General features: G+C 35.7%; 1 protein-coding gene across 1 annotated transcript; it reads left to right on the forward strand.

The window, feature by feature from the left end:
• Window positions 1-723: 723 nt before the first annotated feature.
• On the forward strand, window positions 724-3,651 carry LOC122304999 (receptor-like protein 6). The gene has a single exon (XM_043117260.1). It carries the CDS (start codon window positions 724-726, stop codon window positions 3,649-3,651), a length of 2,928 nt encoding a protein of 975 aa, XP_042973194.1.
• Window positions 3,652-16,538: the final 12,887 nt, after the last annotated feature.

A 16,538-nucleotide genomic window follows, 5' to 3' on the forward strand; every position in this document is an offset into this window, starting at 1 on the left:
CTAACACTCATAAGAATCGTCGGTTGTTTCCAACCATTGCTCATGGTAGAGATTAATGCGTCATATAAGTTGCATACCCAATCTTTAGACTTTATTCTCGGTCACAAAATTAGAACAAAATTAATGGGCCTATACGCATTGATATTGAAACTTTTCTTGAAATTTTTTTAGAACAGATCTGTGCAAAATCAAGGTTTTCATTTCCCTTCATTTTCTTTAGGGCTAGATTGGTTCTTTAACCTATCTCAACTTATTTCATCTAATTAATAAATGAATAATTTAATATATGAATTTGATATAAATAGAATAGTTAAAATTAAATTAATCTCATATTAGCTAAAATAAGAGTTTGACTTCAGCTATTTTAATGAGAATGGTCTTTCAGCCCACTTTCCCTTCATTTTCTTTGGTCATCTGTCATCAAACAAACTTTGAATAATGGCCATAACTCTATTCAACTTGAACTCGTCGACTATTATTGTGCACGAGTTTATTGTGCATTTGATGTTCTTACCGAAACATATATCTATTTTTTCACGTAGCTTGTGTTGTCCGAGAAATTTGGAAATCGGCCAAATGAAACAGACCCCACGCTCCAGTCTATAAAAACAGAAGCTCTGCTCTAAGATTCTATGCATCCAATAGTTCAACAATATGGGTTTATCGCTTTTCCCGTTCATGTTAATTCGTTTGCTTTTATTTTTCTCGCTGCTGCATATACTTATGCTCGCTTATGCTTCTTCTTTCACGGAAATCCTTTGCCGGGTTGATGAGAGCGCAGCCTTGCTGCAATTCAAGGAAAGCTTTGTCATCATTAATCAATCCAAATCTCACGATCCTTCTGCTTATCCAAAGGTCTCCTCTTGGACGCTGGAAGGAGACAATCGTGATTGCTGCTTATGGGATGGAGTTGAGTGCGATGAAGACACGGATCATGTCATTGGCCTCGACCTCAGTAGCGGTCGTCTCTATGGTTCTCTTGCTCCCAACAGCAGCCTTTTCCGCCTTGTTCACCTTCAAAGCCTTAATCTCGCCTACAATCACTTTAACTACTCCCAAATCCCGTCCCAGGTAAGTAATCTTTCAAGACTCGCGTATCTCAATCTCTCTGCGTCTATGTTTTCGGGTCAAATTCCATCACAAATTTCACAATTATCACACTTGACATCCCTTGATCTGTCCGACAACTATGATCTCTATTCTGGAAAACAGCTTTTGAAACTCGAGTCTGGCCTAATAAGCCTATTTGGAAATTTGACTCGCCTACAAAGGCTTCATTTAAACTATGTGAACATAAGCTCTGTGGTGCCTCGTATCTTGGCAAGTTTGTCATCTTTGACGTCCATCCATCTTCAATATTGTGGATTGCAAGGAAATATTCCAGTAGGCATATTTAAGCTACCAAATTTGAAGGTTCTTGATGTGGCTTACAATGAAGGTCTCACTGGTTATTTGTCTGAGTTCACATGGACTAGCCCCCTTGAGGTTTTGAACCTCGCATACACAAGTTTTTTAGGTGAGATACCCACTTCAATAGGAAACCTGGGCTCCCTGAATAAGTTGGATTTGCGAAGTTGCAACTTTTCGGGGTTCATTCCCTCTTCACTTGGTAACCTCACAAGCCTCATTTATCTTGAGATTTCAAATAATTCTTTCGTGGGTAAGATCCCATCATCAATTGGAAACCTCATCCAACTCTCCGTTCTAGATCTCTTCATCAATCAATTGATAGGTCGAATCCCGTTTGAACTTGGAAATCTAACACAACTAAGTTACCTTTCTCTAGGCTATAACCTACTTGAGGGAGAAATTCCTTTCCCTCTAATGAATCTCACAAAGTTAACTTCATTAGAACTTGGGAACAACAACCTTCAAGGTCGAATTCCAGATTCAATCTTTAATCTCAAGAATCTTAAGTACCTTGATCTTGCTAGTAACACCTTTAGTGGCAGTGTGGAGTTTGGCAAGTTTGTTAAGCTCAAATATTTAACTTTTTTGCGTCTATCGAATAATCAATTATACGTAGAAGATGCCAGTGCCAATGCGAGTCTGCCGAAGTTCCAGCTTTTGGGATTATCTTCGTGCAACTTGAACAAGTTTCCAGATTTCGTAAAAAATCAAGATCGATTAGTGTGTTTAGATCTGTCCAACAACAACATCCATGGCATGTTACCGGAATGGATCTGGGACACGAGCAAATTGAGTCTTGTGTCTCTTTGCCTTTCGAAAAACTTTATAACAAGCTTGGGTCAATATCCAATGCCTCTTCCATGGACTCGTCTTCGTGGTTTGGACCTCAGGTCTAATTTGCTTCAAGGGTCACTTCCCATTCCACCAGCCACCATTGCTCATTATTATATTTCAAACAACTCACTGACTGGAAATATTTCGGAATTGATTTGCATTCTCACTTCTATTCGAGTCCTTGATTTGGCAAAAAACAACTTGAGTGGTTCACTTCCTAGATGTATGCAAAACTTTGGTGCTTCTCTCTTAGTGATTGACCTGGAAAGGAACAAATTTCGAGGAAGCATTCCACAAACATGGATACAAGGAACCGAGTTAAGGATAATCAATTTCAGACAGAACAGATTCCAAGGACAGTTACCAAGATCGTTGGTCAAGTGCATGAGGTTGGAGGTTGCTGACTTCAGTAACAATAAATTGCATGATTTATTTCCCTCTTGGTTGGAAAATCTTCCAAATCTAAAGGTTCTCAATTTGCGCTCAAACAACTTCCACGGTCAGATAGGAGCTTCGAAAGCTGGCTATAAGTTTCCCAACTTGCGAGTCATTGACCTTTCCCTCAATGGTTTTTCTGGGAAACTGCCATTTGAAATTTTTGGAAATTGGAAGCAGCCTCGTGAATTTGCTAATTCAGATATTTTGTCATATATCCAAGTAAACTCATCTATCGTACCACAAAGATTTTTGTGTAATTCTTGGCTCTATGATTATAATTACACCATGACAATGACAAATAAGGGAGTCGCTGTCTTTTACGAGAAGGTCCTAGAATTATTCAAAGCCATTGATATCTCGAGCAACAGATTTGGTGGAGAGATTCCAGAATCCATTGAAAATTTAAGGGGGTTTCGTTTGCTCAATCTTTCTAATAATGTTCTCACAGGCCACATCCCACCATCATTAGCAAATCTTACAGAGCTGGAATCATTAGACCTTTCTAAAAACAACTTCTCTGGGGAGATACCACAGCAACTAACACAACTCACCTTCTTGGAATTTTTCAATGTTTCAAACAATCTTCTCACAGGACCTATACCACAAGGGGACCAGTTTGGTACATTTGGAAACAATTCATTTGAGGGGAATTCCGGGCTATGTGGTAGACCTCTCTCAAAGAACTGTGAGGATTCTAATGCTTATTTGCCAGCACCTCCTTCAATCTCTGTAGATCAAAGTCAAGAATCGGGATCTGCATTTGAATTTGGTTGGGAAATTCTTGTGGTAGTTGTGGTAGGTTATGCATTTGGACAAGTTGTTGGAGTGACAATTGGGCATATTGTGATTACAAGAAAACATGATTGGTTCATGAACATCTTTGGAAAAAATTCCTTCCTTATAACCTCTATTTTGTTTTGCGGTTGCGTGGTCTTGAGTGTAATCGTCTTTTGGCTCTATTTGAAGTAGAGAAATACTTTAGTCAGAAGTAGATTATACAAAAATAATCCAATAACCTGATGTGGTTTATCAGATTACGAAGTTACTTTTTATAAGGTAGATTTTTGTGTAATTATTTTTATAGCTGTATTGCTACTTTAAATAATAAATGTTGCAGCAGATTTTATATATAATTTTCTGTGTAAAATTTCTAATTTATGAAATTCTGTAGAAGTTTTACAAATATCAATTGACGTCCCACTTGCATGTTCTCCCTCAATCAATCTCGGTAACGTTTACTTTTTGAATGAAATCTTTCATTCCGTGTTAAGATCTGGAACTCAAAAAGCTAACTAAACTACTTGAAAATTTAATCCACCTTCAAAATCTTCATTTGTCAACGATTAAGTACCCGTCTTGATCATATCTGGCTTATTTTGGTCATTTAAAGAAAAACAAAAGAAAATACCATGGGTTTCAACTTCAAGAAGCAAGCCGTAAATTAACATAAACCAATAAAATTGATTCTTTCATGATCAACCTGTCATCTACAACCTAAAAGACACGCAATGTCAGCGCCAATAGATACCCGATCTTTGCCTCCATCCATGTCAACTTAGGACCACTTTTACGATATTTATTCTCACATTGCTTGCAATTACAACCAAAATTCAGATGGAGGTGCATTTTGACACAAGGATGGAACAATTATTTTCCTTCAAAATACAAAACTTGAGGCCCCCTGTTTTTCACTTTTGATGGAGAAATTTTACAAGAAAAGCTTGAGGGGCCCTGTTAATTGACCATTTATGTGCTGTATCTTTCTATCAAGAATTTACTTACCTTGCCAAAAAAAAAAAAAAGGAAGAAAAGAATTGCACAAGACAAGGAATGCCCGACAAATCGTAATCCATCAATGAGCAAGACAACAGATAAAACATACAACCATTTCTATCGAAAAGCAATGAAAGATTCAGATTCCAAAATCCATGCGTAGAGAGCAGTTAGCTAGGGAAAGATGTCATCTTTAGCTAGCATAGATTTTTTAGAACTTAATTCGGCTGGAGTTTCATTATTTTTCTTGCAATTCTCTTCTTATGTTTACATGCGTATTAGTTTGTTTTCTACGTTTCATAACAAACTTTGGACTTCCCTAACTTGACCTCTACTGACTCAACATAAGGTATGATTACACCAAAAGAATAACGCGGTAGTTGTAATATAGTTGTAAGGTGTTGATTCCACAGGGAGACAAATCAAAAGAATACCAGAAAGAACAAAGAAACTAAAGAAAAATATTAAATGATTGATGGGGAATGAAGATTAATTTTAAATGCAAATTAAAGTGAAGCAAAGTTACGAACAGAAGAAATAATCAAATTGATAAACAATAGAGTGTTGGAAATCCCTTGCACAAATTTGGTATTTTAATTATTCTTAATTCATTGAATAACTCAATTGAGAACTCAATTCCTGAAATTCACAATCGGAAGGTATAGATTTATATACTAAAATTAAACCAAATATAACCCTTTGAAAAATCATTCACCGCTTTTAAAATACGTAAATTATTATCCCTATTGAGAAAATTCAACGACAACAATTTACTCAGGAAGCAATATTGCAGTAAAGAACTAAATCAATAGAGATAAATAATTGATCCAAATATAATCAAAGAACCAATCCATTCAATAGAAAAAGCATGACCGAATCCATAAATAGAATAAATTCTATAATTATTCGGAGAAGAAAATTTCAATAATGAATTGAGAATGATAAAACAATAGAGTTTTAGTAATTGAAAATCAAATACATAAATTAAAAATAAATTAGAAATACCATCTAATGTGCAAGTTCATCATTAACCTTACTTGAGAATTTAGTTACCTATAAATATAATGGACAACAAAAATCTTCAGAGAAAACTGAAGTGAACGACGACCATGAAAGTGATTTCCTCCTCTCTTCAAATTTTCCTCTTGTGCCTTTCCTCTTCCTTTATTTCGTGCTAATAATATGCTTATATAAGGTAGGAAAGAAACCCTAATGTCTTCATAATTTCCGCATAAAAAAGTCGTCTAAATTTTAAGACTAATCTTGGCAGCCACATACACGCTTCAGAAGTTCGAATTTGGAAATCCTTATTAGAGAAAAATTTATAGCCTTTTAATTAAGATCGCTTTCTAATTCATTAATAATCGCATCAATCCAATATGTGAGTAGAAAGTTACAGTTAAAATACTAAAATATATCCAGGCTGTCTCCTAGCAAATTTCAGACTTTGACTTCTTGTGGCTTCCTTTTGTGATTTTTTTTCTTTTTTTTTTTCTTAATCCAAATTGCTCTCAAACTCCATGAAAGTCCTCATTTGAATTTGATTGGGCTTGACTTGCTCTTTTATAAACTCTGAAATTAAACATAAAAAACTGCTTAGGAGTATCCCAACATAAATAGCAACTCAATTCAAGAATACACACTAATTCCTATGATTTCTATTCATATTTTAGCATTTTAATCCAATAATAAAGTATTTAGAATGCACTTTCATGCAATCATCAAGATAACATACACCAAAATGCAACGTTCTGCTTTTAATCCCAAACTTATGTTTAACATACAAAACGACAGACTCCTACTAATTAACCAAAACACCGCGTATCACTTTATTCAAATGACAAGCCTTCTATCAGTAATTTAAACTTGTGTTCCCTTGTCACACTGTACTTCATTTCTTCAACAAATGGTGTCGTCCCAAGATCCTTGGCATCATTTCTTAAATCCCCTTTCAGTTCAACACTTCACTTTTGTCTTCCTTCCTCTTTCTTCCATCTAGGGTTCTTGACAATTCCCCCTTTCTTCACAGCACCTTGCCCACAAGGTGTGGGTATTGTTGTTGAAGCTTCCACAAATTCTCCCATGTGTTGTCCTCTTCATTTGCACCGACCCACTTGACCAACACCTCTGTCGTGGCTCAGTTTCCCTGCCGCTTCATACGCCGATTCACAATAGACTCTGGTTCGGGCTGCACCTCTACTTGGGGATTGATTATTGGAAGGGTCACTAGAGGTTAGATCTGAGTCCCAACCTTCCATTTGAGGCAAGAAAAATGGAAGGTTGGATGTATCTTGGAGTTCATCGGCAACCTGAGACGGTATGCGACTTCACCTATCTTCTTCTCCACTTGGAAAGGCCTATAGTAACGGGGAGCAAGCTTCAGATTTCGGTGAGCAGCTATCAAGCTCTGGCGGTAGGGTTGCAACCGTAGGTACACCCAATCCCCTATCTCAAAGTTCCTTTATGATCTATGTTTATCGGATTGGACTTTCATCCGGTTTCTCGCTACTTCTAAATTCTCTTTTAAAACTTTGATAATCTGCTCCTAGCTCGTAGTGTTATGTCAACTAAAATATTTGATAATGTTCCTAGAATGTAAGATAATAACTGGGGCGGGTGGTCACCATACAATGCTTCAAAAGGAGTTAGCTTAGTGGCTGTGTGTAGAGGTGTAAAAAAAATCGGTGAACTGGTAAACCAAACCAAACCAGTGGGTTGGTTCGGTATCAAATTTGGTTCGGTCTGGTACCGATTTTATTTTTCTTAAAATCGGTCAAAATTAGTCCAATTCCGGTTTTTCTTTTACTAAAACCAGAGTAGACCGGTTTATATATATTTTAAATTTTTTTATATTGTATATAATTTTTATATATAATATATAATTATATATAAAATAGTTTTGTATTATATTAAAAATTACTAATTAATATAATATTAAATTTTAAAATCTTATGTCACTATAATTTATTGTATTAATATTATATACTGCATATTAATAGTTATACTAATACTATATCACTATATATTATAATATACTATAATATATTATCACTATAGTATTATATACTCTATATTATATTAGAAACAGCGGAATCAAGTGAAGATAGGAGAAGATGATAGATAAACATGATCAGAATATGTGGAGGCTCGGCCTTCCAATGCATGCAATGCTAAAAGATGTAAACAAACTTTCAAAATATTATTAATGAAAGTAAACTTTACACGAATTAAACTTACAAGCTTGAGATAAACAAAATGGGAGAAAAGAGAAGGGAAATTATAAGCTTGAAGTCAATTGGGAAGTAAGAGAGTATTGGGAGATTAGGGTTTTCTTCGCCAAATGAGCTCTACCTACCAAATGAAACTAAGTGTTCTTTTATAGATGAAGGAAGCGCTTTTACAAATAGTAAAATCCCATAAATTACAGGAAAACAATGGTAAATAATTAATAGTGAATAGTGACTTTTTACTATTCAACTCTCATAAACATTTTCTTTCGCCGAAAGTAGCTTTGTCTTCTTATGTTGAAAGTTGAAATATTCTTTTTGCACTGAAAGCATTTCTATGTTCTTGTGCCGAAAGTAAATTAAACCACCTTTCCGCCCCTAAAAAATTGAATCTTCAGGGCTGAAAGCTGAAATCAGACAGCGCTGGAGTCTTTTCAGTCTTCAGTGCTGTAAACAATGTCAGTTTGTGCCAACAACCGGGCATTAACTCAATCATCTCCCTAGCGAGGAGGATAATCTTCATAATCATGTCCAAAAATATTGCTGTAAGGATCAGAGTCTGTTAAGAGGCCTCTGATTCTTTAGCGGAATCATCACTGTTGAGTTCATCTTTGATGGACTTCTTCAACAATTGGAGTAAATCTTTCTTCTTCAATTGGTCAAAATGAGACTATTTCTTTGAAGAAGTTGAATCTTGTGAACCAGTTGAATTCTTCTTCTTGGCTGAAGATGATTTCTTCTTTTGCTTTGATGAAGAACTCTATGAATCTGCAACTTGATCACTTAATCTTGAGATGGTTGGATATGTAAGCAAAGCTTGATTTAAACTTGTAGAAGGGGAAGGGAATTCCTCTGTGCTTTTTAGATTTGGCACTGCGAGAGGAAAATCTTTAGAAACATAAGAAATAATGTCATCTGAGTTGGGAAATTTGTCCCACCATTTGACAAAATATTGGCAAACCAAGATGTCATTATTCTTTTCATATTGCCATTTACAGATCCAGGGGGTCTTGAATCTGGCGCAAAAATGAAGCAGAGGGGGAAGTTTGGCATCTCTCCCTTTCATCTTGGGTGCACTGGAAATGGTAAAATGTTTGATAGTCTTCTAAAGACTATTAGGAAAAATATTAGTAATGGGGCCATAGAAATTCCACCATTTCTGAAACCAAAGGGGTAAACTATGTTTGCACTTCTTGTCAAAGTTGAAGAACCAAGAGTGCTACATATTTGGGGTTTGAAACAGAGGAAACCCTAACCAGGCTTCAATATAATCATAATAATTATACTGAAATTCGGTTCCCTTGATTGTTTTGGAGGTAGAAGGATGGGTGCCCCATTCTTCTTCTGTCAAAACAGAAATTAGATAACAATTGTGAAAGATGATCTTTGAGGGATCAACTTTACAATAAATGGGTTTAACTGAAATGGAACCTGTGTGAAGCAAGATTCCAAGATAAAATTTGAGGTCTTTTGCTGGGTTTTCTGGGTCCAGTGAAAGCCTCGGGGAAAATAATCTGAAGCAATTTGGAATGGATCTGTTTTTACTGATTTCTCAATATAAAACAGATTTACAAAATAAGTTTTTTTGAAATATTCTGCCTTGTTGGCAGAGCGGAATCTGGGCTTCATTGTCGCCAAAGGATTTGCATACGGGTCATATCCTGTGGTTAGGGTTGAAGCAAATGAACTGGGGGGAATTGGCCTAGGAACTTGTCCTAGACTAGTAAATCTGTTGGCTATCTCTAGTGGGGAGGAAGCCAAAGTTGATGCAGATGTCGGAGGCATAAGCATTGGCAAAACAGGGGGAGGGGAAGAGACTGGTAGAACCGGTTTCTTCTTCCTACTCATGTTTTCTGCAAGAATTCATGGGTAAGAAAATCAGGAATTGAATTATCTGAACTTTTAATGTATTCAATATCAAAATCAAATACACTTAAAATAGCTTGTCATCGTGCAAAAATATGTTTTGATGCAATGTTTTGAACATCTTTTTCTAATACGTATTTAGCAGATTGGCAATCAATACGCAAAAGAAATTTTTGGTTAAGTAGATCACTTTGAAATTTAGAAATGCATAGTACTATATATAAAATTTATTTTTTAATAATACTATAATTATGCTGTGCATGATTCCGGGTTCTTGAATGGAAACAAACAATTTGCTCAGAAGAACCTGGTGAAACTATTTGTTTCAGGATGCCGCCATAGCCTATGTCTGAGGTGTCAGTTTCGACAATCTTGAAGCTGTTTGAAGTAGGTATTCCAAGGCATGGAAGAATTTTGACATATGCCTTGATTTGTTGAATTAAATTGGTGTGAACATCTGTCCACGGAGAAGGCGACACTGTTCAAAGAGAGGGCGACACTGTTTTCTCATATCCTTGTAAAAATCAGAAATATAGTTCAAATAACCAAGAAATCTTTGAAGCTGGGTTTTGTCAAGAATGACATCAGGGAATTTGTCAGCAAATTCGATAGCTCGTTTAATGAGCCTGATTTTGCCTTCAAAGATTTCATAACCAATGAATCTAATCTTGGTTTGAAACAATTTAATCTTTTTGAATGAAACAACAAGTCCATTTCTTTTGATGATCTTGAGAAACGTTTGAAGATGTTTCCAGTGTTCATCAATAGATTTGGAGAAAACAAGAACATCATCTATGTAGACGATGGTAAAATGAGTGAATGATAAAAAGATATCATTCATGATATTTTGAAATTCATTAGGAGCATTCTTGAGCCCAAATGGCATCACGTTCCACTCATAGTGTCCAAAAGGAGTGGTGAAAGCAGTTTTGTAACGGTCTGACTCTTTAATTTGGATCTGCCAAAATCCAGACTTAAGGTCAAACTTAGAGAAGACAACTGCCTCACTCAACCTATGAACCAAATCATTCTTATTGGGAATAGGATACCTAATCCACTCTAAGACTTTGTTCAATGGTTTGTAATTAATGACTAAACGGGGTGTTCCACGCTCAATCTCAGCATTTTTCTGAACATAAAAAGCTGCACAAGACCATAGTGACTTACTATGCCTGATGATATTTTTAGCAAGAAGCTCCTGAATCTCAGTTTTGCAAAACTCCAAAGTTTCACTATTCATCTGAATAGGTCGAGTTTTGGTTGGAATCATTTTTTCAAAAAAATATTTAACATAAGGTAAAGAAACAACATGTTTCTTCCTATGCCAGAAAGAATTGGGAAGATCATAACAAATATCAGATATCAAAATTTTTTGAAATTCTTCAATTTTTGACTGAAGCAATGAATCTTTTCAATTATCAGAAACTCGTTTTAACTTGATTTCTTGTTTAAGAAAATCTAAATGTTTTTTCTTAGCCGAAAGCAAAGACACAGATTTTCTAGCAGTATCTCGTTCAAATTTATAAGCAAATTTAAATCTGACTTTCTGTCCAAAGGGGTCAGTGGTGATCCCATTCACATAAGAAAGAAACGGGTAAATCATGTTAAGAAATGACATGCCTAAAATGACATCATGTGTCAAATTCTTAACAAGCATAGAAGGAATCTTAAAGCAAACATTGTCCTGGCAAACATGAGCTGTGTTTAGCTCATAACGGATCTTCATCTTAGATCCATTTGCAGAGAATAAATTCTCATTGGACTTTTCAAAATAAGAAGTAGGAACTAAACCTTCACGAATGCAATTAAGATCCGCTCTATAATCAATCAAAGCAATAGCAGAGAACTTGAATTCATGACAAACAATAATCTCTACTAAACAAAACCATTTTTGTGGAACAGAATGGTGAAGTAGACAAATATCCTTAGCTGGACTAGAGGGTTCATCATGGTTTGACTGATTTGTTTCATCATCAGAAGGACTATCATGATCAAATTGATTTTCAATTTTCAAAGAAATTAAACCTTGTCTAAAAGAAGCATTCTCAGATTTGAGAGTATTAATCTCTTCTCTGAGTTCCGAAATTTCTTTTTTAACTAAAGAAACTTCATGTTGTAAATCTTTTGTTGAAATCTCTTTGGGTTTTTGTTTTTGAAAACGTCCCAAAGTTTCTTGAAAAGAAATATTCCCTTTAGAGGACGATGATTCTCTGCGAGTCAGAGTCTTCTTGAGCTGTTTGAGATACTTCTCCTTAAGCTCAGGGTTTTCAATTTGTGCAATAAGAGATAAGAGCATGTTTTCATGTTCTTCCTCTTTAGTTAAAACTGGTTCTTGGTTTTCTACCTTAGTTAAAACATTGATTAATTTTAGGATTGCAACAAGAATCATTACAAGCAAGCTTAATATTTGGTGAGTTAGGTGAACCAGAGTTTGAGTGGTAATCTGAACCACTAGAACTCAGTTCATCCACATCCGAGGATGTAAGAGATCCATTTTCGAGAAGTCGAAATAGATCTTCTTGATTAACGGCATTAATATTTAACTCACTAAGCTTTTTCTTAAAAGCTTGAGGCTTCTTTGTACACTTATTTGCATAGTGTCCAAATTTGCCACAATTAAAACACTTCCCTTTTGAGGGGTTTTGAGAAACCTTTTTATGAAATGGTTTCTTTGAAACCGATTTTGAAACAGGTTTTTTATAGAAATCCTCACGGGTTTTTTTGTAATCCCTGTAAGGTTTAGAAAACTTTTTAAAACTTTTCTTATGCTGCCTGGATGTAGCAATAGGAGGAAGGCCAAATTGTTCGCAAAAGTTTCCCATTTCGTATTTGACTTTCTTTCTATCCTTCATCTGTTGTGCAAGCATCCTTTGATCATTGCACATACTAATACCAAGTTTCTGAATGATACTTATGATGTCACCATAAGTAAAATTATCATAATTTAGAAATCCCGAGATATCAATAAGTGAATCCTTAACCTTAATGGCAAACAAACGAGGCAATCCATCAATGAATTTCTCTTTCCAGTAAGGTTTTTGTGAATCATCCCTAAGCATAACTCGAGACATAAAAACATCTTTATACCAACGATAATTAGACATCTTATTGCATCTCAAATTATTCAGGTAATCAAAAATTCTATTGGTAATGTTGGATGGGGTTCCAACAAAATGTTTGACTATGGTATAAATTAGGATATTGACACCATCAGGAACTCCTTGTCCTCTGGTTGTGTCAAATATGGGTAAACCTTCTTCATTATACTTAACAGCTACACGAATAGTTTTCCTTGCTTTTTCAGTGAGATGTTTATCCCACCAAGCACGAAGCATACCCAAAATCTAGTGGTCAGGACATTAACGATCTCAGTCTGGCTGAGATTGTTGTTAATGTAAGCATTAGCAACCATAGACATACGATTCAAAGTATTGAAGATTTCTTGTTCAGAAAATCCATCAATATTCCATTCATACATTTGGTCAGCAGATACGGAGAATTGAGATTGGAAACCTCTTTCTTCGTACTGTAAATCAGGAGGAGTGGGTCTTGAATACCAGTTCTTCATAAGACCTATGGGAGTAGGTTCTTTTGAATAGATCCTGGCAAGTTCAAGTCTTTCAATTTGAAGGTCTTGAAAATTATTTTGAATTAAATCTATTTTCTGAACTAAGGAATCATCAGACAAGTCATCCAACGTATGCACAGAAAAAGAATCATCAAAATCAACCCCTGGGCTGCTCTTGTCTAGCGGACAAGAAGAGGGTTGTTCTTGCTTAATTTCAGCAAGAAATTGATCAATCTTAGCCACAGTATCGGCCGATTTGAATTTTATTTTTGGCCTATTCTCTGGTAAGATAATGAAAGGTTTTTCAACCATTTTTAAGCTAGTTGAAACAGGTTTTTCAAAAACGGGTTTTTCAACTTTATCCTTTATACGGTCAAGTTGTTGACCTATTGTATGGAGGGTTTGGTTGACAAAATTGTTTTGTTCGATAATCTTTCTTGTTTCAATAAAAACATTTTCTCTGGAATCAGGTTCTGAAATTTTTAAAGGTGAAGCTTTCACTTCTTTTCCTTTTACTGAAACAAGGATGGTTTCTAAAGGAGGGTGGCTGGTTTTCACAGCATTCTTGCCTTCTTCTTTAGTAAAACTTGTTTTTAAAACATTTAAACTATTTTTTGAATCATCATTCCTTGAAGCATAATGATTCTCAAGGAAATCAAAAAACAATATATGCTTGTTAAGGGCATACATCATTTCTTTCCATTTCCTTCGAATCTTCTGATTCTCAAGAACTGAAAAAGTCGCATGATAAGTTTTTCGCTTATCACGGTTTTCAGCAGAGTTAAATTCATTAAAAAGAGAAACCATGTCAATATCAAGTGCTTTGTCCAATACCATTAATTGGTGATGGACAGGAGCAACCATATCAGAAGCTGTTGGAGATAGAGATTCAGTTTCTTCTCCCTGTACTTCTTCCTTTATGGATTTACCTTTGGTTGAATAGTAAGCAGAGGTAACCTGGGACTCAGTCGAAATTCTTTTCAACTTTAAATCAAAAACAGGGGGATTTTCCTTTGTAGGAAGTTCCCTAATTAGAATTGGACAAGCAGGATTTTCTTGATCCTTCAAGTATCTTATGAGATTGTCATCTCTTAGATCTTGGCCCGAGCTAAATGATGATCTGGAACAAGCAAAATAATTTCTTCTTTCATTGGTGATCAAAGGTTGGTCAAAAAAAATATTTACAGTACTATCAAGATACTGCTAAATATAACTAAGATTTGGATCTTTGGAAGGAACTTCAGTAGGAGGAAGTTCTTGCTTAAGGATCCATTCTTTTGGAAGGTCTATGTTTTTCCAAAATAGCATCTTAGGTGTTCTGATGTTGGCGTTCGAGGTTGAACCGTACATCAGAAGGGTCTCATTTTTGGGAGACTTAATCTTAGCCTTTGGCTCAAGGCTATTGCTTAAGACTCTGTAATAAATTTGATAAACTAAGGCCATTGGTCTGCTACCTTCAACCATATCAAAACCAAAGGTTTCGATGTTTAAAGTTAAAAAACACAACATATTTTTATCAAATAAATCAACAGTTAAATCAGGATAGCAATTAAAATGAACAGGTCCTTCCATTAGAGAAGTTTGTACTACTCCTCAAAAACTGTCATCAAACTTTTTAAATCTACTATCATGTAAACATAAAAGAACAGAAGCATTAATACCCTTCCTAATCAAATGCCGGATAGCAATCTGAATTGAAGCAATATGCATAAATTTAAAACCTTTTTCTTGAAAAGATTTAATCATTTTCTTTTGAAATAAAACACATTGTTCATGTGTTTTGGAAACATGACAATTTTGTTTTATATAATATATATACTATTTATATATATTATATAATATATAATATAATATATTAAAATTAAAAAACCAGACCGAACCAGACCGTAATCGGTAAAACCGGAAGAACTGGTTTAGGGAGGTAACTGGTGTGGAATCGGTTTTTGAAAATGCAAAACCAGTTTAGCCCCAAACTTTATCCAAAATCGGACAAAACTGGACTGGTTACACCCCTAGTTATGTGGTATGAGGTGTTGTACCACCATTCTGCAAATGGTAGCCATTGTGCCCATTTTAGAGGTTTATGGCCTACGTAGCACCTTAGGTAACCCTCCACGCATTTGTTTAGGGCTTTTGTTTGACCATCGGTCTACGGTTGGTACGTAGAACTATGGTTCAGTGTAGTTCCTTGCAGCAAGAAAAAAACCTTCCAAAACGAATTTACAAACACTAGGTCCCTATCAGTGAAAATCGTCTGAGGAAGACAATGTAATTTAAAAACATGGTTCAAGAAGACAGTGGCCACTACAAAAGTTATGTAAGGATGAGAGAGAGGTATGAAGTGGCCAGATTTTGTAAACATGTCGATTATGACTAAAATCACATTATGGCCTTGAGACATGGGTAGCCCCTCTATGAAATCCAAAGAGATGTAGGTCTAAACTGGACCGGTTACACCCCTAGTTGCGTGGTATGAGGTGTTGTACCACCATTCTGCAAATGGTAGCCACTGTGCCCATTCTTTAGGTTTATGGCCTGTGTAGCACCTTAGGTAACCCTCCACGCATTTGTTTAAGGCCTTTGTTTGACCATCGGTCTACGGGTGATACGCAGAACTATGGTTCAGTGTAGTTCCCTGTAGTAAGAAAAAGGCCTTCCAAAATGAACTTACAAACACTAGGTCCCTGTCAGTGAAAATGGTTTGGGGAAGACCATGTAATTTCAAAACATGGTTCAAGAAGATAGTGGCCACTACAAAAGCTATGTAAGGATGAGAGAGAGGTATGAAGTGGCCAGATTTTGTAAACATGTCGATTATGACTAAAATCACATTATGGCCTTGAGACATGGGTAGCCCCTCTATGAAATCCATAAAGATGTAGGTCTAAGCCTGCTTTGGAACTGGTAAGGGTTGCAACAACTCTGCTGGTGGAGTTGTTTCATACTTCACTGTTTGACAAATGCTACACTCCTAAACTAGTTTCTTTAGGTCCTTCTTCATCCCTTTCCAATAGAGATCTCTCTTAGCTCTTTGGTAATTCTTCAAGTAACCAGAGTGCCCTCCAAATGAGTGGTCATGAATATAATGCATTACCTTACTCTTGAATGAACAGTTAGGCACAATCATAATCCTTCCCTTCCTTAATAACAATCATTGTTGTAATTGATATCCCTTGGGGGGATCTCTGTTCTCTTGCAATTGTTTAATGATCTCCTTAACCTTATCGGACTCTTTATAGCTGCCATTTAATTCAGTCAATCAATCAAGGATCGGAAAAGTTATCATAACCAGTGACCCCTCCACAATCTCACCTTCTTCCCATTTTTTCAATAAAGCATTTGCAACTATATTATCCTTGTCCTTTTTACAGGCAATTACAAAATCATAACCCATCAATTTGCTCAATCACTTCTGTTGAGCC

This window comes from Carya illinoinensis, chromosome 3, assembly GCF_018687715.1.
Source record: "Carya illinoinensis cultivar Pawnee chromosome 3, C.illinoinensisPawnee_v1, whole genome shotgun sequence".
NCBI lineage: Eukaryota > Viridiplantae > Streptophyta > Magnoliopsida > Fagales > Juglandaceae > Carya > Carya illinoinensis.